This window comes from Heptranchias perlo, chromosome 39, assembly GCF_035084215.1.
Source record: "Heptranchias perlo isolate sHepPer1 chromosome 39, sHepPer1.hap1, whole genome shotgun sequence".
NCBI lineage: Eukaryota > Metazoa > Chordata > Chondrichthyes > Hexanchiformes > Hexanchidae > Heptranchias > Heptranchias perlo.
In genome coordinates, this window is record NC_090363.1 from 7,898,157 (window position 1) to 7,921,684 (window position 23,528).

The 23,528-nt window shown below is 56.2% G+C and overlaps 1 protein-coding gene across 2 annotated transcripts in view; it reads right to left on the reverse strand.

The window, feature by feature from the left end:
* The window catches only part of dhx16 (DEAH (Asp-Glu-Ala-His) box polypeptide 16), a 37,795-nt gene extending 14,583 nt beyond the window's left edge, over positions 1-23,212 (reverse strand). The window contains exons 1-11 of one of the 2 annotated variants that reach the window (XM_067974017.1): positions 23,066-23,212; positions 21,191-21,395; positions 20,754-20,965; positions 17,625-17,793; positions 16,614-16,670; positions 15,330-15,584; positions 14,438-14,659; positions 12,134-12,322; positions 10,921-11,031; positions 9,297-9,412; positions 2,352-2,562 (exon numbers count right to left, since the gene is read on the reverse strand). In XM_067974017.1, coding sequence (XP_067830118.1) covers positions 2,352-2,562; positions 9,297-9,412; positions 10,921-11,031; positions 12,134-12,322; positions 14,438-14,659; positions 15,330-15,584; positions 16,614-16,670; positions 17,625-17,793; positions 20,754-20,965; positions 21,191-21,388 — 1,740 coding nt within the window. In that variant the 5' untranslated portion in view covers positions 21,389-21,395; positions 23,066-23,212. Of the gene's footprint in view, positions 1-2,351; positions 2,563-9,296; positions 9,413-10,920; positions 11,032-12,133; positions 12,323-14,437; positions 14,660-15,329; positions 15,585-16,613; positions 16,671-17,624; positions 17,794-20,740; positions 20,966-21,190; positions 21,396-23,065 lie in introns of those variants that run through there. The other variant, XM_067974018.1, reaches the window with a different exon arrangement.
* Positions 23,213-23,528: the final 316 nt, after the last annotated feature.

Here is a 23,528-nt window from a genome sequence, read left to right on the forward strand (position 1 = left end):
CCCTATGGACAGGCCCTGCGAATACACAGGGTCTGCTCAGACGAGGAGGAACGCGATGGACACCTACAGACGCTGAAAGACACCCTAGTAAGAACGGGATATGACGCTCGACTCATCGATCGACAGTTCCGATGGGCCACAGCAAAAAATCGCATAGACCTCCTCAGGAGACTAACACGGGACGCAACCAACAGAGTACCCTTTGTCGTCCAGTACTTCCCCGGAGCGGAGAAACTACGCCATGTTCTCCGCAGCCTTCAACATGTCATCAATGAGGACAAACACCTCGCTATGGCCATCCCCACACCTCCACTACTCGCCTTTAAACAGCCACCCAACCTCAAACAGACCATCGTTCACAGCAAATTACCTAGCTTTCAAGAGAACAGCGTCCACGACGCCACACAACCCTGCCACGGTAACCTCTGCAAGACATGCCAGATCATCGACACAGATACCACCATCACACGAGAGGACACCACCCACCAGGTGCATGGTTCATACTCCTGTGACTCGGCCAACGTTGTCTACCTCATACGTTGCAGGAAAGGATGCCCCAGAGCATGGTACATTGGCGAGACCATGCAGACGCTGCGACAACGGATGAACGGACACCGCGCAACAATCGCCAAACAGGAGGGTTCCCTCCCAGTCGGGGAACACTTCAGCAGTCATGGACATTCATCCACCGACCTTCGGGTAAGCGTACTCCAAGGCGGCCTTCGAGACACACGACAACGCAAAATCGTCGAGCAGAAATTGATAGCCAAGTTCCGCACCCATGAGGACGGCCTCAACCGGGATCTTGGGTTCATGTCACGCTACACGTTACCCCACCAGCGAACAAATGTTATCTGTTTTTAATATAATGGGTCATTTGCTGGCTCTCTCTGCCTTCCGGATGTTTCTGCCTCTCTCTGTGTTTTTTTTCTCTGTTTTTTTTCCCTGTTTGTTTTTTTGTTGAATGTGTATTCGGGGGTTCTGCAGGTGACACCTCTCTGTCTGAACACGGTGATTGCCTAGGCAACGGGCAGTTGCAGGGGCAGTCTGTAAACACCATGTATTGTTCTATATGTATAAATGCGTAGGCTTCAAGGAGCCCTTGAAACATTTGCCTGAGGAAGGAGAAAATCTCCGAAAGCTTGTGAATTTAAAATAAAATTGCTGGACTATAACTTGGTGTTGTAAAATTGTTTACAATAGAAGTAAAGAGAATTAGGAGTTACGGGGAGCGGGCAGGAAATTGGACATGAATTTAGATTTGAGGTGAGGATCAGATCAGCCATGATCTTATTGAATGGCGGAGCAGGCTCGAGGGGCCGATTGGCCTACTCCTGCTCCTATTTCTTATGTTCTTATGTAACCGCGGGATCTTTCTAATCTGTGGTTTTTATTTTTGCGAGTCGGGTGCCTCTGACACGTGTGCAGAAACTCATCGCCGCGATTAAGAGTCTGAAAACCAAACTATCGAGGAATTGCCAATATAGAGGGCCACGCTCTTTCCCCATAGGGACGCCCCTACTTATAGAATCCTACAGCACAGGAGGGCATTCGGCCCGTCGTGGCTGTGCCGGCTCTTTGAAAGAGCTGAACAATTAGTCCAGCTCCTCTGTTTTCTCCCCATAGCCATGCAAAGTTTTTCCTTCCAATTCCCTTTTGAAAGCTATTATTAAATCTGCTTCCACCACCCTTTCAGGCAGTGCATTCCTGATTGTAACAACTCACTGTGTAAAAAAAATCCTCCTCCTCCTCCCCCCGCTGGCTCTTTTGCTAGTCTGTAGCCTCCCGCCAGTGAAAAGAGTTCCTCCTTATTTACTCTGTCAAAACCCCCTCCTAATTTTGACCACTTCCCCTTAACTTTCTCTGCTCTAAGGACAACAATCCCAGCGTCTTTCGTGTCCCTCATCCCTTGTATCATTCCAGCAAATCTCCTCTGCACCCTCTCCAAGGTCTTGACATCCTTATCTAAGCCCGGAGAACTTGGGTACCAGTTAGCAAATGCTGTGAATTTGTGGGCCCTGCCCCCCCACCCTGCCCTCGAACGGAGTGTGCGCTGGGTTACTCCCGGGGTTTAACAAGCTAAAACCGTGCAGTTTACCAGCACAATGACCAGTTTCCTGTCCAGCAACAACCAGCCTGCTAATCAGGCCACGGCACGGTTACCTGGTGGTAACAGTACTGCACTCAATGGTCCAGTCACCAACTGTGCACAACAGAGGGAGGCAGTTAGTTCCTCCCCAAACTCTCGGAGCAAGTGGTCCTGAGTCCGTGCGGAAGTCCCTGGAGCAGGGAACATGCGCTCAGCCTCCCCGTTTCCTTTACCACCCCCACCCATCCTCCTCTCCCTGTACCTTTGTATAGTAAATGTCGACGGGGAACCGCCGCCCGGGGATCCGAAAGATTGGAGCTTCGTCGAAGAAAGTGGAGAACTTCTCGGTGTCCAGCGTGGCGCTCGCAATCAGGACCTTGAGGTCACGGCGGAAGCGGGAGATATCTTTAATCAGCCCGAAGAGGATGTCGGTGTGAAGAGTGCGCTCGTGGGCTTCGTCAATGATAACAACACTATAAATACACAGACACACTCGTTACCCAACACTGTGTGAAAAGGGACAGACACACACATTACCCAGCGCTGTGTGAAAAGGGACAGACACACACATTACCCAGCGCTGTGTGAAAAGGGACAGACACACACGTTACCCAGCACTGTGTGAAAAGAGACAGACACACACATTACCCAACACTGTGTGAAAAGGGACAGACACACACGTTACCCAACACTGTGTGAAAAGAGACAGACACACACGTTACCCAGCACTGTGTGAAAAGAGACAGACACACACATTACCCAACACCGTGTGAAAAGACAGACACACACGTTACCTAACACTGTGTGAAAAGAGACAGACACACACGTTACCCAGCGCTGTGTGAAAAGGGACAGACACACACGTTACCCAGCACTGTGTGAAAAGAGACAGACACACACATTACCCAACACTGTGTGAAAAGGGACAGACACACACATTACCCAACACTGTGTGAAAAGGGACAGACACACACGTTACCCAACACTGTGTGAAAAGGGACAGACACACACGTTACCCAGCACTGTGTGAAAAGAGACAGACACACACATTACCCAACACTGTGTGAAAAGGGACAGACACACACGTTACCCAGCACTGTGTGAAAAGAGACAGACACACACGTTACCCAACACTGTGTGAAAAGAGACAGACACACACGTTACCCAACACTGTGTGAAAAGAGACAGACACACACGTTACCCAGCACTGTGTGAAAAGAGACAGACACACACGTTACCCAACACTGTGTGAAAAGGGACAGACACACACGTTACCCAACACTGTGTGAAAAGAGACAGACACACACGTTACCCAACACTGTGTGAAAAGAGACAGACACACACGTTACCCAACACTGTGTGAAAAGAGACAGACACACACGTTACCCAGCACCGTGTGAAAAGAGACAGACACACACGATACCCAGCACCATGTGAAAAGAGACAGACACACACGTTACCCAACACTGTGTGAAAAGAGACAGACACACACGTTACCCAGCACCGTGTGAAAAGGGACAGACACACACGTTACCCAGCGCTGTGTGAAAAGGGACAGACACACACGTTACCCAGCGCTGTGTGAAAAGAGACAGACACACACGTTACCCAACACTGTGTGAAAAGAGACAGACACACACGTTACCCAACACTGTGTGAAAAGAGACAGACACACACGTTACCCAACACCGTGTGAAAAGAGACAGACACACACGTTACCCAACACTGTGTGAAAAGAGACAGACACACACGTTACCCAGCACTGTGTGAAAAGAGACAGACACACACGTTACCCAACACTGTGTGAAAAGGGACAGACACACACGTTACCCAGCGCTGTGTGAAAAGGGACAGACACACACGTTACCCAGCACTGTGTGAAAAGAGACAGACACACACATTACCCAACACTGTGTGAAAAGGGACAGACACACACGTTACCCAACACTGTGTGAAAAGAGAGACACACACGTTACCCAGCACTGTGTGAAAAGAGACAGACACACACATTACCCAACACCGTGTGAAAAGACAGACACACACGTTACCCAACACTGTGTGAAAAGAGACAGACACACACGTTACCCAGCGCTGTGTGAAAAGGGACAGACACACACGTTACCCAGCACTGTGTGAAAAGAGACAGACACACACATTACCCAACACTGTGTGAAAAGGGACAGACACACACGTTACCCAGCACTGTGTGAAAAGAGACAGACACACACGTTACCCAACACTGTGTGAAAAGAGACAGACACACACGTTACCCAGCACTGTGTGAAAAGAGACAGACACACACGTTACCCAACACTGTGTGAAAAGAGACAGACACACACGTTACCCAACACCGTGTGAAAAGAGACAGACACACACGTTACCCAACACCGTGTGAAAAGAGACAGACACACACGTTACCCAGCACCGTGTGAAAAGAGACAGACACACACGTTACCCAACACTGTGTGAAAAGAGACAGACACACACGTTACCCAACACTGTGTGAAAAGAGACAGACACACACGTTACCCAGCACCGTGTGAAAAGAGACAGACACACACGATACCCAGCACCATGTGAAAAGAGACAGACACACACGTTACCCAACACTGTGTGAAAAGAGACAGACACACACGTTACCCAGCACCGTGTGAAAAGGGACAGACACACACGTTACCCAGCGCTGTGTGAAAAGGGACAGACACACACGTTACCCAGCGCTGTGTGAAAAGAGACAGACACACACGTTACCCAACACTGTGTGAAAAGAGACAGACACACACGTTACCCAACACTGTGTGAAAAGAGACAGACACACACGTTACCCAACACCGTGTGAAAAGAGACAGACACACACGTTACCCAACACTGTGTGAAAAGAGACAGACACACACGTTACCCAGCACTGTGTGAAAAGAGACAGACACACACGTTACCCAACACTGTGTGAAAAGAGACAGACACACACGTTACCCAACACTGTGTGAAAAGAGACAGACACACACGTTACCCAACACTGTGTGAAAAGAGACAGACACACACGTTACCCAGCGCCGTGTGAAAAGGGACAGACACACACGTTACCCAGCGCTGTGTGAAAAGGGACAGACACACACGTTACCCAGCACTGTGTGAAAAGAGACAGACACACACATTACCCAACACTGTGTGAAAAGGGACAGACACACACGTTACCCAACACTGTGTGAAAAGAGACAGACACACACGTTACCCAGCACTGTGTGAAAAGAGACAGACACACACGTTACCCAACACTGTGTGAAAAGAGACAGACACACACGTTACCCAACACTGTGTGAAAAGACAGACACACACGTTACCCAGCACTGTGTGAAAAGAGACAGACACACACGTTACCCAACACTGTGTGAAAAGAGACAGACACACACGTTACCCAGCACTGTGTGAAAAGAGACAGACACACACGTTACCCAACACTGTGTGAAAAGAGACAGACACACACGTTACCCAACACTGTGTGAAAAGAGACAGACACACACGTTACCCAACACTGTGTGAAAAGAGACAGACACACACGTTACCCAACACTGTGTGAAAAGAGACAGACACACACGTTACCCAGCACCGTGTGAAAAGGGACAGACACACACGTTACCCAGCGCTGTGTGAAAAGGGACAGACACACACGTTACCCAGCACTGTGTGAAAAGAGACAGACACACACATTACCCAACACTGTGTGAAAAGGGACAGACACACACGTTACCCAACACTGTGTGAAAAGAGAGACACACACGTTACCCAGCACTGTGTGAAAAGAGACAGACACACACATTACCCAACACCGTGTGAAAAGACAGACACACACGTTACCCAACACTGTGTGAAAAGAGACAGACACACACGTTACCCAGCGCTGTGTGAAAAGGGACAGACACACACGTTACCCAGCACTGTGTGAAAAGAGACAGACACACACATTACCCAACACTGTGTGAAAAGGGACAGACACACACGTTACCCAGCACTGTGTGAAAAGAGACAGACACACACGTTACCCAACACTGTGTGAAAAGAGACAGACACACACGTTACCCAACACTGTGTGAAAAGAGACAGACACACACGTTACCCAGCACTGTGTGAAAAGAGACAGACACACACGTTACCCAACACTGTGTGAAAAGGGACAGACACACACGTTACCCAACACTGTGTGAAAAGAGACAGACACACACGTTACCCAACACTGTGTGAAAAGAGACAGACACACACGTTACCCAACACCGTGTGAAAAGAGACAGACACACACGTTACCCAACACTGTGTGAAAAGAGACAGACACACACGTTACCCAGCACTGTGTGAAAAGAGACAGACACACACGTTACCCAACACTGTGTGAAAAGAGACAGACACACACGTTACCCAACACTGTGTGAAAAGAGACAGACACACACGTTACCCAACACCGTGTGAAAAGAGACAGACACACACGTTACCCAACACCGTGTGAAAAGAGACAGACACACACGTTACCCAACACCGTGTGAAAAGAGACAGACACACACGTTACCCAACACTGTGTGAAAAGAGACAGACACACACGTTACCCAACACTGTGTGAAAAGACAGACACACGTTACCCAGCACTGTGTGAAAAGAGACAGACACACACGTTACCCAACACTGTGTGAAAAGAGACAGACACACACGTTACCCAGCACTGTGTGAAAAGAGACAGACACACACGTTACCCAACACTGTGTGAAAAGAGACAGACACACACATTACCCAACACTGTGTGAAAAGAGACAGACACACACGTTACCCAGCACCGTGTGAAAAGAGACAGACACACACGTTACCCAACACTGTGTGAAAAGAGACAGACACACACATTACCCAGCACCGTGTGAAAAGAGACAGACACACACGTTACCCAGCACCGTGTGAAAAGGGACAGACACACACGTTACCCAGCGCTGTGTGAAAAGGGACAGACACACACGTTACCCAGCGCTGTGTGAAAAGAGACAGACACACACGTTACCCAACACTGTGTGAAAAGAGACAGACACACACGTTACCCAACACTGTGTGAAAAGAGACAGACACACACGTTACCCAACACTGTGTGAAAAGACAGACACACACATTACCCAGCGCTGTGTGAAAAGAGACAGACACACACGTTACCCAGCACCGTGTGAAAAGAGACAGACACACACGTTACCCAACACTGTGTGAAAAGAGACAGACACACACGTTACCCAACACTGTGTGAAAAGACAGACACACACGTTACCCAACACTGTGTGAAAAGACAGACACACACGTTACCCAGCACTGTGTGAAAAGAGACAGACACACACGTTACCCAACACTGTGTGAAAAGAGACAGACACACACGTTACCCAGCACTGTGTGAAAAGAGACAGACACACACGTTACCCAACACTGTGTGAAAAGAGACAGACACACACGTTACCCAACACTGTGTGAAAAGACAGACACACACGTTACCCAGCACTGTGTGAAAAGAGACAGACACACACGTTACCCAACACTGTGTGAAAAGAGACAGACACACACGTTACCCAGCACTGTGTGAAAAGAGACAGACACACACGTTACCCAACACTGTGTGAAAAGAGACAGACACACACGTTACCCAACACTGTGTGAAAAGAGACAGACACACACGTTACCCAGCACTGTGTGAAAAGAGACAGACACACACGTTACCCAACACTGTGTGAAAAGAGACAGACACACACGTTACCCAACACTGTGTGAAAAGAGACAGACACACACGTTACCCAACACTGTGTGAAAAGAGACAGACACACACGTTACCCAACACCGTGTGAAAAGAGACAGACACACACGTTACCCAACACCGTGTGAAAAGAGACAGACACACACGTTACCCAACACTGTGTGAAAAGAGACAGACACACACGTTACCCAACACTGTGTGAAAAGACAGACACACGTTACCCAGCACTGTGTGAAAAGAGACAGACACACACGTTACCCAACACTGTGTGAAAAGAGACAGACACACACGTTACCCAGCACTGTGTGAAAAGAGACAGACACACACGTTACCCAACACTGTGTGAAAAGAGACAGACACACACATTACCCAACACTGTGTGAAAAGAGACAGACACACACGTTACCCAGCACCGTGTGAAAAGAGACAGACACACACGATACCCAGCACCGTGTGAAAAGAGACAGACACACACGTTACCCAACACTGTGTGAAAAGAGACAGACACACACGTTACCCAACACTGTGTGAAAAGAGACAGACACACACATTACCCAGCACCGTGTGAAAAGAGACAGACACACACGTTACCCAACACTGTGTGAAAAGAGACAGACACACACGTTACCCAGCACCGTGTGAAAAGGGACAGACACACACGTTACCCAGCGCTGTGTGAAAAGGGACAGACACACACGTTACCCAGCGCTGTGTGAAAAGAGACAGACACACACGTTACCCAACACTGTGTGAAAAGAGACAGACACACACGTTACCCAACACTGTGTGAAAAGAGACAGACACACACGTTACCCAACACTGTGTGAAAAGACAGACACACACATTACCCAGCGCTGTGTGAAAAGAGACAGACACACACGTTACCCAGCACCGTGTGAAAAGAGACAGACACACACGTTACCCAACACTGTGTGAAAAGAGACAGACACACACGTTACCCAACACTGTGTGAAAAGAGACAGACACACACGTTACCCAACACTGTGTGAAAAGACAGACACACACGTTACCCAGCACTGTGTGAAAAGAGACAGACACACACGTTACCCAGCACCGTGTGAAAAGAGACAGACACACACGTTACCCAGCACTGTGTGAAAAGAGACAGACACACACGTTACCCAGCACTGTGTGAAAAGGGACAGACACGTTACCCAGCGTTGTGTGAAAAGGGACAGTCACACACGTTACCCAGAGCGCTGTGTGAAAAGAGACAGACACATGTTACCCAGCACTATGCAAGAGAAATACAGACACACACACTCTCACTCTCTCTCTCTCTCTCTCACTACTCAGCACAGTGTGAACAGAGAGAAATGTACACAGTTGGTCACACTGGTTAAAACTCCTCCTAAGACACGAGATACTCCAACAATAGGGAACCTACCGCCGGCTATCGTCTCAGGTGGGGCCCTTTCTCACCTATATCCAGCCAGGTCTGGCTCCGTGAGGAACTCCCGCAGTAACATCCCGTCAGTCATGTACTTTAGCACAGTTCGTTCCGATGTGCAATCTTCAAACCGGATACTGTATCCGACCTGTGGAGATACACGGGCAGGAGTCACACTGCTACCCATATTAACAACAACTTGCATTTATATAGCGTCTTTTAACATAGTAAAACATCCCAAGACCCTTCACAGGAGCGATTATCAAACAAAATTTGACACCGAGCCACATAAGGAGATATTAGGACAGGTGATCAAAAGCTTGGTCGAAGAAGTAGGTTTTAAGAAGCGTCTTAAAGGAGGAGAGAGAAGCGGAGAGGTTCAGGGAGGGAATTCCAGAGTTTAGGGCCGAGGCAGCTGAAGACACGGTCACCAATGGTGGAGCGATTAAAATTGGGAATGCACAAGAGGCCAGAATTGGAGGAGCGCAGAGATCTCGGAGGGTTGTAGGGCTGGAGGAGGGTTACAGAGATAGGGAGGGGGGCGAGGCCACGGAGGGATTTGAAAACAAGGATGAGAATTTTAAAATCGAGGCATTGCCGGACCGGGAGCCAGTGTAGGTCAGCGAGCACAGGGGGTGATGGGTGAACGGGACTCGGTGCGAGTTAGGAAACGGGCAGCAGTGTTTTGGATGAGCTCAAAACATAGGAACTGGAGACATTCATGCAGCAGACAGCTAACTCTACACAGCAAAACCATCAACTCCTCATATTATGCCCAATGAATCTTCCCTCTCTCATTATTCCAGTCACCACTCCCTCCTGTCATTTTCCCCAGTCACACCCTTCCCCAACCGTTATTATTCCTGGCCAGTTTCCCTCTATCCATCATTATTTCAGGTTGCTTCTCCCACCTTTGTTATTCCCAGTGATTGTCCTCATTCTCAGTCACTGCCTCTCATTATTCCCAGTCACTCTCCTCCACCACCACTCTCATTCTCAGTTACTGTTAGTCATTATTCCCGGTCACTCTTCCCTTCCCTTTAGAAGAATGAGAGGTGATCTCATTGAAACATATAAAATTCTAACAGGACTAGATAGACCAGATGGAGCGAGGATGTTCCCGATGACTGGGGGGGGGGGTCCAGAACCAGGGATCACGGTCTCAGGATACGGGTTAAGCCATTTAGAAACAAGATGAGGAGAAATTTCTTCACTCAGAGGATGGTGAACCTATGGAATTCTCTACCACAGAAGGCAGTGGAGGCCAAGTCATTAAATATATTCAAGAAGGAGATAGATATATTTCTTAATGCTGAAGGGATCAAGGGATATGGGGAAAAAGCGGGAACAGGGTACTGAGTTAGACGATCAGCCATGATCATTTTGAATGGCGGAGCAGGCCCGAAGGGCCGAATGGCCTACTCTTTCTCCTATTTTCTATGTTTATGTTTCCCTCATTCTTGTTCTCAGTCACTGCCCCTCCCCTGTACTTATTCCTGGTCACTCTCCCCTGCGGCCACCTCCGTCATTAATCCAAGCACAGCTCTTTAGATCAGTACCTCTCCCGTTCCCGAGTTACGTTGTTCTCAGCTCTGCGCTCCCCAGCACAGGCAGGAGCCTCGCTTTATCCCAGATCGACGCAATGGGGCAACTCACCTCGTTTCCCAGCTTGACCCCGATTTCCTGCGCCACTCGGGCCGCCACGCTCATGGCTGCTACTCGCCGGGGCTGCGTGCATCCGATCTTCATCCCTTTGGCTGTGTAGCCCTGTGGAGACAGCACCGAAGCTCAGTAACGTGGAGAGCAGGGAACGAATGCGAGGTAACGCACCAATTCAGCCACAGGAACCAACAGTTCAGCAGCTCCGCTAAACTGATCTGCGGAAACATTGGGGGCAATTTTAACCTAGGGAACGGGCTCCCAGGGAGACGTTGGGAGTAGGTAGTATGGATATGGGTTCATTCAAATGCAAATTTGGTAGATTTCTTTTGAATAGTGCCGTGGGATCTTTCATGTCCATCCGAGATGGCTGACGGGGCCTCGGTTTAACATCTCATCCGAAAGACGGCACCTCCGACAGTGCAGCTCTCCCTCAGTACTGTAGGAAGTGTCAGAATTGTCTGTGCTCTCCCCAGTACAGACACACCTTGCTTCAGGTTGCCTGCACCTTGCTAGGTGTGGGAGAAGGCAAACAAAGGGATCACTGCTGGAGGCTGGGGAGTCTCTAGCACTAAATTACAGCAGATATTTTACCCTCCCACTGTTTACCATAGGTCGCCCACAGGGCCGTGGCTCCGCCCACCCTCGCCCACAGGACCGTGGCCCCGCCCACCGGACCGTGGCCCCGCCCACCCTCCCCCACCGGACCGTGGCCCCGCCCACCCTCCCCCACCGGACCGTGGCCCCGCCCACCCTCCCCCACCGGACCGTGGCCCCGCCCACCCTCCCCCACCGGACCGTGGCCCCGCCCACCCTCCCCCACCGGACCGTGGCCCCCGCCCACCCTCCCCCACCGGACCGTGGCCCCGCCCACCCTCCCCCACCGGACCGTGGCCCCGCCCACCCTCCCCCACCGGACCGTGGCCCCCGCCCACCCTCCCCCACAGGACCGTGGCCCCGCCCACCCTCCCCCACAGGACCGTGGCCCCGCCCACCCTCCCCCACAGGACCGTGGCCCCGCCCACCCTCCCCCACAGGACCGTGGCCCCGCCCACCCTCCCCCACAGGACCGTGGCCCCGCCCACCCTCCCCCACAGGACCGTGGCCCCGCCCACCCTCCCCCACAGGACCGTGGCCCCGCCCACCCTCCCCCACAGGACCGTCTCCCCTCCAAATACCCCCCATGCACCGAGCGGCTCCTGGTGCTCACCTCCTCGTACAGGTACTGGGGGATTTGGGTTGTTTTCCCGGATCCCGTCTCGCCCTCAATGATCAGGATCTGGTGCTCTGCGATGGCCGCCAGCAGGTCCTGGCGGTATGGGAAGACGGGCAGACTTCTCCTCACCTCATGGAGCGACATCTTCTGCTTCTGTGCCTCTGACATGTTTGCTGCTTCTTCCTGGTGAAGAGGGAAGAGCCATTTGGAAATAGGAAGAAAGCGTTTCTGGTTCTCCACCGCCAACGTCAAACTGGAACTTCAGGTGAAATTCAGGCACACCGTTTTACCATGTGTAGCCCCACAAAGTCGAATAACCCAACCATTTCATTTTCTCTATTAGTGGAAGATTGCCTGTGGTGTCGCCCATGCACAGTTGTTACATTGTCCCCAAACGCCTCAATTTTAAAATTCTCATCCTTGTTTTCAAATCCCGCCAAGGCCTCGTCCCCTCCCTATCTCTCTAACCTCCTACAACCCACCGAGATCTCTGCATTCCTCCAATTCTGGCCTCTTGTGCATCCCTGATTTTAATCGCTCCACCATTGGGAGCTGTGCCTTCAGCTGTCTAGGCCCTAAGCTCTGGAATTCCCTCCCTAAACCTCTCCACCTCTCTCTCCTCCTTTAAGATGCTCCTTAAGACCTACCCCTTTGACCAAGCTTTTGGTCACCTGTCCTAATATCTCATGACGTGGCTCGGTATCAACTGTTTTGTTTGACTACGTTAAGGTTGCTATATAAATGCAAGACGTTATATATTTTTTTTAAAACTTATTTAACTACAACATGGAGATGGAGCTGGGAGAACGTCTTCAGCAACTCACTCCAAAGAGCCACCTAGTGGCCAGAGACTGCAACTGCACTGTGACTGTTGACATGGGGAACCTTAATAGGAAATATTGACATTGCGGTTTACAGTGGTGAATGTTGATAGAAAGGCACGACAACACGAAGTAAGGTTTCTGGACGGGAATAATGATGTACAGCTTTACTGGCGTTGCTCCTGGTAAATTGGAAGCTACGCTGTTTTGTAAGGATGGGCTTGACATACCAGGCGACGCACAATATACTGCTCCGCTGCTAAGGTGCATCTCCGTCAAGCTGGTGCATTCTTTTGGGGCCGCGAGTTGTAATCGCTGTGCTTTCCTGAGGTCATTTAGAGGCTAATTGCTCCTTCCCGGGTCCAATTAGAGGTCAGGAGAAAGCAATAGGAACATTTGGGACATAGCTCCACGGGCACAGTACTCACCCGAGTGACCAATCCTCATTTGTGAACCTAGACAGTATATTCAACCATGGGGCACCTCACAGCTGAGCCTGTTCTTATCCTCACCCGATTCCCACACAGCAGACTTTCTAGCAGGAGTTACAGGGTAGCAGTCGGGAGTGGCGAATCGTTACTGATTTTTTTCCTCCCTGCCTCTATAACTCAGGCCAGAGAGGCAAATTGCAGGGCACTTGCTGCATCCTTGCCCGAGATTAGCTATCTCAGCACAGAACCTCGGAGCTTTTCGGTCTATATGGATCAGTACCACCTTATAACAAACACACAGTGTGTCACTGAGCCTTTCCTCATCACGGGCTACATATTTATTAGGTAGCTGCATCTACAATACTGTGCACAGTTCTGGTCTCCATATTATAAAAAGGATTTGGAGGCACTGGAGAAGGAGCCCAAAAAGATTTACAAGAATGATAATTGAACCGAGAGATTACAACGATCAGGAAAGACTGAACAGGCTGAGGGGTGACCTGATGGAGGTCTTTAAAATTATGAATGGGTTTGATAGGGTAGATGTAGAGAAAATGTTTCCACTTGTGGGGGAGACCAGAACTAGGGATACAATAACGACATCTTGCATTTATATAGTGCCTTTAACTGAGTAAAACGTCCCAAGGCGCTTCAGAGGAGTGTTATCAAACAAAATTTGATCATAAATATAAGATAGCCACTAATAAATCCAATGAGGAATTCAGGAGAAACTTCTTTACCCAGAGAGTGGTGAGAAAGTGGAACTCGCTACCACAGGGAGTGGTTAATGCATGGATGCATTTAAGGGGAAGCTAGATAAATACATGAGGAAGAAAGGAATAGGAGGTTATGCTGATAGGGTTGGATGAAATAAGGTGAGAGGACGCTCGTGTGGAGCGTGGACACCAGCAGACCTGTTGGGCCGAACGGCCTGTTTCTGTGCTGTAAATTCTATGTAATTCTATGTATTTGACAAGCTGATGAATGAAGGCAGGTGGGGGACGTGCAGACTCTGTTTGGTTGCGGGCTCCAGCATAGCTCCTTACCTTGGCCACGGTGCCTTGCATGGTCACAGTGGTCACAAAGTCAATCATCTCGTCCTCCTCCATCACAAACTCGTACTCTTTCTGCTTGTTGCGCTCCCGGGCGTCCCGAGCCCCGAACTTCAGCAGTGCCGCATCCATGTGCTCTTCCTCCCAGCGCTTCTGCTCATCCCGCGGGGCGTGTTTGTCGTCTGCCGTGGGCTCCTCGTAGCGATCCGGAACTTTCTTTTGAGGCACAAAGGGAACATCACGCACAAATGAAAGCTGCGACACGCAACGAGGGGTCAGAGCCGGAAGCGGCAGCAAAGGGAGGAAGGGGACTGCGATCGTCGGTCAAATAGCAGGCAGAGGCAGCGACTAATTACAAGCCGCTACAGGCCAAGGTTCAGACAAAATAAGCCAGGGAATAACTGGAGACGGTGTCAGCTTGGTTCAACTGGTAACACTCCCGTTCTGGGTCAGAAGGGATATTGTTCAAGTTTCACCCCAAGATTTATGCATGTAATCTGGACTGACAAACATGACTCACGTTCCCACAGATATCACTCCACGGGCACACTCCCAGACGCCACACCATGCACACATTCCGAGATATCACACCATGGAGTCCCCGGGACAGCAGGGCGCGCGCGCGCTCCCCCCCCCCCCGGGACAGCAGGGCGCGCGTGTGCGCTCCCCCCGGGACAGCAGGGCGCGCGTGTGCGCTCCCCCCGGGACAGCAGGGCGCGCGTGTGCGCTCCCCCCGGGACAGCACGCCATTCATCCCCTTCAAGACACCAACCCATCCACACACCCCAAGCTATGAGATGAAACACACTGCCCAGAAAGGCCCACCACACACGTGCCCCCGGGTGCACTTGCCCCCCTCCCCCACACTGTGCCAGCGTGTACCCACCTTGTTGCGGGACTCTTCGGGCATGTAATAGCGATTGCTCGTCTCCTGCTTTTCCTGATCTCCTGCTGCCTTGTACTCCCTGGCAAGGTCCCGCACTTGCTTCTTGTACTCCAGCTGCTGCTTCTCCCGTTTGCTGAGGTCAGTCGAGGCGAACAAGTACTCATCATCCACGATTTCCGCCTCCAGATCCTCCAGCTTCTCCTGCTCTCGCTTGCCCAAGTACTCTCGCCGTGACTTCTTGCGCAGTTCCGGGATCTTGGAGGAGAGACATCGGTTAACAGCCACCAGATACTTCGGGCACTGAGCAGTGCGTGGCTTTACACTCACTCTGGCACCACCTCGCACCCCCACACCCACCCCCACACATACCACCCATCCCCCCCCCCACCCATCCCCACAACCTCACCCATCCCCCTGCACACCCTCACCCAAACCCACACAACCTCACCCAAACCCCAGACACACAACCTCACCCACACACACCCACCCCCACCCCCACGAGTATCTCATTTGGCCGTCATTTCCCACCGCGAGTGGCACAACTTTCACCTTTTTTGGGGGGGGGGGGGGGGGGGGGGAGCCTCGTGCTCAGCAGTGAAGGGATGTCAGTGCTGAAGAATGGAACTTTCTTCCATTTCAGGCACCCACTGTGACCATCAGGTGTACTGAACCTGTTAGATGAAAGGGTCCCATCAAACACTCCCAGGGCAGGTACAGCACGGGTTAGATGTAGGGTAGAACTCCCTCCGCACTGTCTATCAATTTGCCTCGGGTCCCAACCCAGAAGGACACCACATACTGACACCAGTGGGTCATATCTGCATTTCAGCCATCCTGCGGCCTCTCAGGGTGACATCGCTCTCAAATTGGTGGCAGTTCTGTGCCTTGGGCATTGGACGCTCATATATTCATTTCACATTGAAACCCTTACAGTCACCAGACATCCATCCCAGTTTGTCTCGGAGTTGAACCCAGGTTCCACAGGTAGAAGGTCGGCGACCGGCCCACCGAGCCGGCCGGCGACCAAGTCACGACTTTATAAACCAAACTGAAGATCTACTTCTCCACCGACATTGCCATAGAACGACACTGTACGCATGGAGGCAGCAGGAGGGGGCAGCGCTGAGGCAGGTTAAAGTCATTGTTCCGTCTTTACACAACGAGAACACTGTTAGTGAATCTCCCCCCAGCTGAACACAAACTGCCCAGCTGCAGCACTGAGCCTACACAGAGATGACGCCCTCCATCGCCCTGACTGAAAGCAAACAGCACAGCTTGTCGTACCACTGCCCGCTGATCCTCTTCTCCCATCTTCAGTCGTTTCTGAGCTTCTTCATAGGCCTGAAACAGGAGAAAGCAGTACAGCAGAGTCAGTCGTTAAACGCGTAGCTCACACTTTGTATGATCATACAGACACCCTGGTCTACACCTGAACTCCAGCATTAAGAGTCCAGCCTGCAACTCACTCCCAGGTATCCATTATTCTATATATAAACCATCTGAACCCCTCGATTAGATTCCAGTCTGTAACTCACTCCCAGGTATCCATTATTCTATATATAAACCATCTGAACCCCTCGATTAGATTCCAGTCTGTAACTCACTCCCGGGTATCCATTATTCTATATATAAACTATCTGAACCCCTCGATTAGATTCCAGCCTGTAACTCACTCCCAGGTATCCATTATTCTATATATAAACCATCTGAACCCCTCGATTAGATTCCAGCCTGTAACTCACTCTCAGGCACCACACCTAGTGACTGTTCCCCGAGTGTGAACACGGACAGTGTCAGCAAGATATTTGACACTGGAAGGCACCACAGCCAAACCCGAACCTGTCGTCACTCGATGTCCACATACGGGCACTTTCTAGGAGTGAGTGGCTAGCGATCAGGAGCAGTGAGCTCGGCTGACTGTTGTCCTTCCGTAACCCAGAGGCTTCGACTGCCTTCCTGGTCTGTATGAAGCAGCTGCACAGCGCAGTGGGTTCACTCTTTTCATCTTCTGAACCTGCTTCCTTACAGTGAATGGACCACAGGAAATGGCCACTGGCGGGGTTGAGGAGGGGAGATGACAAATCAGCCCTCAAACTTCGACCTGCACTACCTTCAATCCTCCCCCTCACCAGGGTAACATGCCAGCTGCTGGTATTAAGGATTACAGAACCAAGGCGGGTAGATGGAGTTGAGGTGCAGATCAGCCATGATCTAATTGAATAGCGGAACAGGCTCGAGGGGCTGAATGGCCTCCCCCTGTTCCTACGTTCCCGACTTCTCCGAATATACTCCTACCTTCTTATCAGAGCGCTCCAGAATGTTGCGTGTCCGATCCTTGTCCCGCTGTTTGATCCGTTCAGCGAAGGCGTCTCGCTCCTCCAGATCTTTCAAACGATCCCTCTCTTCTTTTTCCCATTCTTCTTCTTCAGATCCTGACAGTTTCCGTGGCGATGGGGACTTCTTCCTGATCACGACGGAAAAAAATTAATCAGCAGGACTCATTGCAAACACACCACCCCCAACATACCAGGCTACAGGGCACAGCGCCAGGCTCTCCCCTGCCCCGCGGGGCGCAGCGCCAGGCTCTCCCCTGCCCCGCGGGGCGCAGCGCCAGGCTCTCCCCTGCCCCGCGGGGCGCAGCGCCAGGCTCTCCCCTGCCCCGCGGGGCGCAGCGCCAGGCTCTCCCCTGCCCCGCGGGGCGCAGCGCCAGGCTCTCCCCTGCCCCGCGGGGCGCAGCGCCAGGCTCTCCCCTGCCCCGCGGGGCGCAGCGCCAGGCTCTCCCCTGCCCCGCGGGGCGCAGCGCCAGGCTCTCCCCTGCCCCGCGGGGCGCAGCGCCAGGCTCTCCCCTGCCCCGCGGGGCGCAGCGCCAGGCTCTCCCCTGCCCCGCGGGGCGCAGCGCCAGGCTCTCCCCTGCCCCGCGGGGCGCAGCGCCAGGCTCTCCCCTGCCCCGCGGGGCGCAGCGCCAGGCTCTCCCCTGCCCCGCGGGGCGCAGCGCCAGGCTCTCCCCTGCCCCGCGGGGCGCAGCGCCAGGCTCTCCCCTGCCCCGCGGGGCGCAGCGCCAGGCTCTCCCCTGCCCCGCGGGGCGCAGCGCCAGGCTCTCCCCTGCCCCGCGGGGCGCAGCGCCAGGCTCTCCCCTGCCCCGCGGGGCGCAGCGCCAGGCTCTCCCCTGCCCCGCGGGGCGCAGCGCCAGGCTCTCCCCTGCCCCGCGGGGCGCAGCGCCAGGCTCTCCCCTGCCCCGCGGGGCGCAGCGCCAGGCTCTCCCCTGCCCCGCGGGGCGCAGCGCCAGGCTCTCCCCTGCCCCGCGGGGCGCAGCGCCAGGCTCTCCCCTGCCCCGCGGGGCGCAGCGCCAGGCTCTCCCCTGCCCCGCGGGGCGCAGCGCCAGGCTCTCCCCTGCCCCGCGGGGCGCAGCGCCAGGCTCTCCCCTGCCCCGCGGGGCGCAGCGCCAGGCTCTCCCCTGCCCCGCGGGGCGCAGCGCCAGGCTCTCCCCTGCCCCGCGGGGCGCAGCGCCAGGCTCTCCCCTGCCCCGCGGGGCGCAGCGCCAGGCTCTCCCCTGCCCCGCGGGGCGCAGCGCCAGGCTCTCCCCTGCCCCGCGGGGCGCAGCGCCAGGCTCTCCCCTGCCCCGCGGGGCGCAGCGCCAGGCTCTCCCCTGCCCCGCGGGGCGCAGCGCCAGGCTCTCCCCTGCCCCGCGGGGCGCAGCGCCAGGCTCACCCCTGCCCCGCGGGCGCAGCGCCAGGCTCTCCCCTGCCCCGCGGGGCGCAGCGCCAGGCTCTCCCCTGCCCCGCGGGGCGCAGCGCCAGGCTCTCCCCTGCCCCGCGGGGCGCAGCGCCAGGCTCTCCCCTGCCCACGGGGCGCAGCGCCAGGCTCTCCCCTGCCCACGGGGCGCAGCGCCAGGCTCTCCCCTGCCCACGGGGCGCAGCGCCAGGCTCTCCCCTGCCCACGGGGCGCAGCGCCAGGCTCTCCCCTGCCCACGGGGCGCAGCGCCAGGCTCTCCCCTGCCCACGGGGCGCAGCGCCAGGCTCTCCCCTGCCCACGGGGCGCAGCGCCAGGCTCTCCCCTGCCCACGGGGCGCAGCGCCAGGCTCTCCCCTGCCCACGGGGCGCAGCGCCAGGCTCTCCCCTGCCCACGGGGCGCAGCGCCAGGCTCTCCCCTGCCCACGGGGCGCAGCGCCAGGCTCTCCCCTGCCCACGGGGCGCAGCGCCAGGCTCTCCCCTGCCCACGGGGCGCAGCGCCAGGCTCTCCCCTGCTCACGGGGCGCAGCGCCAGGCTCTCCCCTGCTCACGGGGCGCAGCGCCAGGCTCTCCCCTGCTCACGGGGCGCAGCGCCAGGCTCTCCCCTGCTCACGGGGCGCAGCGCCAGGCTCTCCCCTGCTCACGGGGCGCAGCGCCAGGCTCTCCCCTGCTCACGGGGCGCAGCGCCAGGCTCTCCCCTGCTCACGGGGCGCAGCGCCAGGCTCTCCCCTGCTCACGGGGCGCAGCGCCAGGCTCTCCCCTGCTCACGGGGCGCAGCGCCAGGCTCTCCCCTGCTCACGGGGCGCAGCGCCAGGCTCTCCCCTGCTCACGGGGCGCAGCGCCAGGCTCTCCCCTGCTCACGGGGCGCAGCGCCAGGCTCTCCCCTGCTCACGGGGCGCAGCGCCAGGCTCTCCCCTGCTCACGGGGCGCAGCGCCAGGCTCTCCCCTGCTCACGGGGCGCAGCGCCAGGCTCTCCCCTGCTCACGGGGCGCAGCGCCAGGCTCTCCCCTGCTCACGGGGCGCAGCGCCAGGCTCTCCCCTGCTCACGGGGCGCAGCGCCAGGCTCTCCCCTGCTCACGGGGCGCAGCGCCAGGCTCTCCCCTGCCCACGGGGCGCAGCGCCAGGCTCTCCCCTGCCCACGGGGCGCAGCGCCAGGCTCTCCCCTGCCCACGGGGCGCAGCGCCAGGCTCTCCCCTGCCCACGGGGCGCAGCGCCAGGCTCTCCCCTGCCCACGGGGCGCAGCGCCAGGCTCTCCCCTGCCCACGGGGCGCAGCGCCAGGCTCTCCCCTGCTCACGGGGCGCAGCGCCAGGCTCTCCCCTGCTCACAGGGCGCAGCGCCAGGCTCTCCGCTGCTCACAGGGCGCAGCGCCAGGCTCTCCCCTGCCCACAGGGCGCAGCGCCAGGCTCTCCCCTGCCCACAGGGCGCAGCGCCAGGCTCTCCCCTGCCCACAGGGCGCAGCGCCAGGCTCTCCCCTGCCCACAGGGCGCAGCGCCAGGCTCTCCCCTGCCCACAGGGCGCAGCGCCAGGCTCTCCCCTGCTCACAGGGCGCAGCGCCAGGCTCTCCCCTGCTCACAGGGCGCAGCGCCAGGCTCTCCCCTGCCCACAGGGCACAGTGCCAGGCTGCCTCCTGCCCCTGTTACTTCTTTACTGATTTCCTCCACACACCCTCTCTCCCTCCTTACTGCAGATATGTACGTTTTCTCATCGGATTCACTCTCCGACGATGCTGCTTTCTTTTTTCGGATGTGCCGTCGTTTCCTTTTCTCTTTCCGCTGGCTCGGCTGCTCCTCGGGCTCACTCTCCTCGCTGTCCTCCAGCAACGTGTACGTCCGATTCTTCTCCTGCATAGCTAGAGCTTCTCGCTCAACAGCACGGGAAGCCTTCTCAACCTGCTGCTTCTTGGGGATCTGATCAAAGACGACGGAAAGTCAAATCCACGCACATGGTTACCAATTAACCAATACAACGCAACACTGGAACTCAATACAACAGGAACTTAATGGCAGCCTGCCGGGGGGGGGAATCGGCACCACCCCCACCCACTGGGGGGGGGAAAATTGGCACCCAGCACCTTGCATCTCTTGTCGCACTAGATACCCCTTTACCCAGCCTTACAACCCCCCAGCACCCACCTTCATCCACAGCTCGTTTGCGAACAGTCGGACACTCCGTGTGATGTCAATGGTCCCCGTGTCCTCCAGACGCTGGATGAAGTCTGGGGCGCTGCTACTTCGCTGGGCTGTGCCGATCAGGAACTGTGCCACGTACTTATCGCTCAGCCCCAGCAGCTGGTGAAGCTGCTCGTTCACCCACTTCTCCAACGATCCCATGGCAACTCTACAAAACAGGTAAAATACAGACTGACCAACTGCTGTGACATGAGGTATCCACTCACCCAACAGTGCGCCCCAACCACCCTTCGCCGAGAGTGATGGCAGCACAATACTGAACACACAAATTCAAAATTAGATAAGGGGACAGGATGGGAAGATGGTGGGCTGGGGGGGGGGGGGGGGGGGGGGGAGAAGACCCACTGAGGTAGGCCTGGGGAGGGGAGGGGTAAACGGTGACCCCTGAGATACTCCGGGGGGGGGGGGGGGGGGGGGGAAGAGACGGTACTCCGGGCAGGGGGGGATGAGACGGTACTCCGGGGGGGGGGGGGGGGGGGAGGGGGAGAGACGGTGACCCCCTGAGATACTCCGGGGGAGGAGGGGGGGGAGACGGTGACCCCCTGAGATACTCCGGGGGAGGAGACGGTGACCCCCTGAGATACTCCGGGGGAGGAGGGGGGAGACGGTGACCCCCTGAGATACTCCGGGGGAGGAGGGGGGGGAGACGGTGACCCCCTGAGATACTCCGGGGGAGGAGGGGGGAGACGGTGACCCCCTGAGATACTCCGGGGGAGGAGGGGGGAGACGGTGACCCCCTGAGATACTCCGGGGGAGGGGGAGACGGTGACCCCCTGAGATACTCCGAGGGGGGGGGGGGGAGACGGTGACCCCGAGATACTCCGGGGGGGGGGGGGGGGAGACGGTGACCCCCTGAGATACTCCGGGGGGGGGGAGACGGTGACCCCCTGAGATACTCCGGGGGAGGAGGGGGGGGGAGACGGTGACCCCCTAAGATACTCTGAGGGGGGGGGGAGACGGTGACCCCCTGAGATACTCCGGGGGGGGAGACGGTGACCCCCTGAGATACTCCGGGGAGGGGGGGGGACGGTGACCCTGAGATACTCCGGGGAGGGGGGGGGACGGTGACCCCCTGAGATGCTCCGGGGAGAGGGGGGGGGGGGAAGACGGTGACCCCCTGAGATACTCCGGGGAGGGGGGAAGTGACGGTGACCCCGAGGTACTCCGGGGGGGAGGGGGAAGAGACGGTGACCCCGAGATACTCCGGGGGGGGGGGGGGGAGACGGTGACCCCGAGGTACTCCGGGGGGGAGGGGGGAAGAGACGGTGACCCCGAGATACTCCGGGGGGGGGGGGGGAGAGACGGTGACCCCCTGAGATACTCCGGGGGGGGGGGCGGGGAGACGGTGACCCCCTGAGATACTCCGGGGGGGGGGGGGGAGAGACGGTGACCCCCCCGAGATACTCCGGGGGGGGGGGGGGGGAGAGACGGTGACCCCCTGAGATACTCCGGGGGGGGGGGCGGGGAGACGGTGACCCCCTGAGATACTCCGGGGGGGGGGCGGGGAGACGGTGACCCCCTAAGATACTCCGGGGAGGGGGGACCCCCTGAGATACTCCGGTGGGGGGGGGGGGGAAGAGACGGTGACCCCCTGAGATACTCGGGGGAGGGGGGAGGGGGGACCCCCTGATTTCCCGGGGGGATTGACCACTGAAGATCTGGAGGCTGCGCTGTGGCGGAGAGGAGGGGAACCAGGCGAATGGAGGCCCGGGTCCAGGCCTGTCCTTTTCCTGGGCCCCGGGAGTATTTGCAGCATTTTGTTTCCGTTTAACAGACGTCTCCCTCCCGACACCGAGTCTGTACAGGCCCCGCACTCACCCTCTCCGCTCTCCCCCACGGTTAACAGGCTCCACACCTCCCGACCAGGCCCAGCTCGTTCCCTGGTAACGGGCAGTTGGGCGGCGACTCCTTCACACAGCGCCCCCTCCGTCCCGGAGGAGTGAGTTACGGGACCTCGGTGCTCAACGACAGCGTCGGGAGGGGGCTGAGTGGAAAACTCCGGGTACAGCGCCCCCTCTGTCGGGGAGGAAGGTGTGCAGACTCCGGGTACAGCGCCCCCTCTGTCGGGGAGGAAGGGGTGCAGACTCCGGGTACAGCGCCCCCTCTGTCGGGGAGGAAGGGGTGCGGACTCCAGGTACAGCGCCCCCTCTGTCGGGGAGGAAGGTGTGCAGACTCCGGGTACAGCGCCCCCTCTGTCGGGGAGGAAGGGGTGCAGACTCCGGGTACAGCGCCCCCTCTGTCGGGGAGGAAGGGGTGCAGACTCCGGGTACAGCGCCCCCTC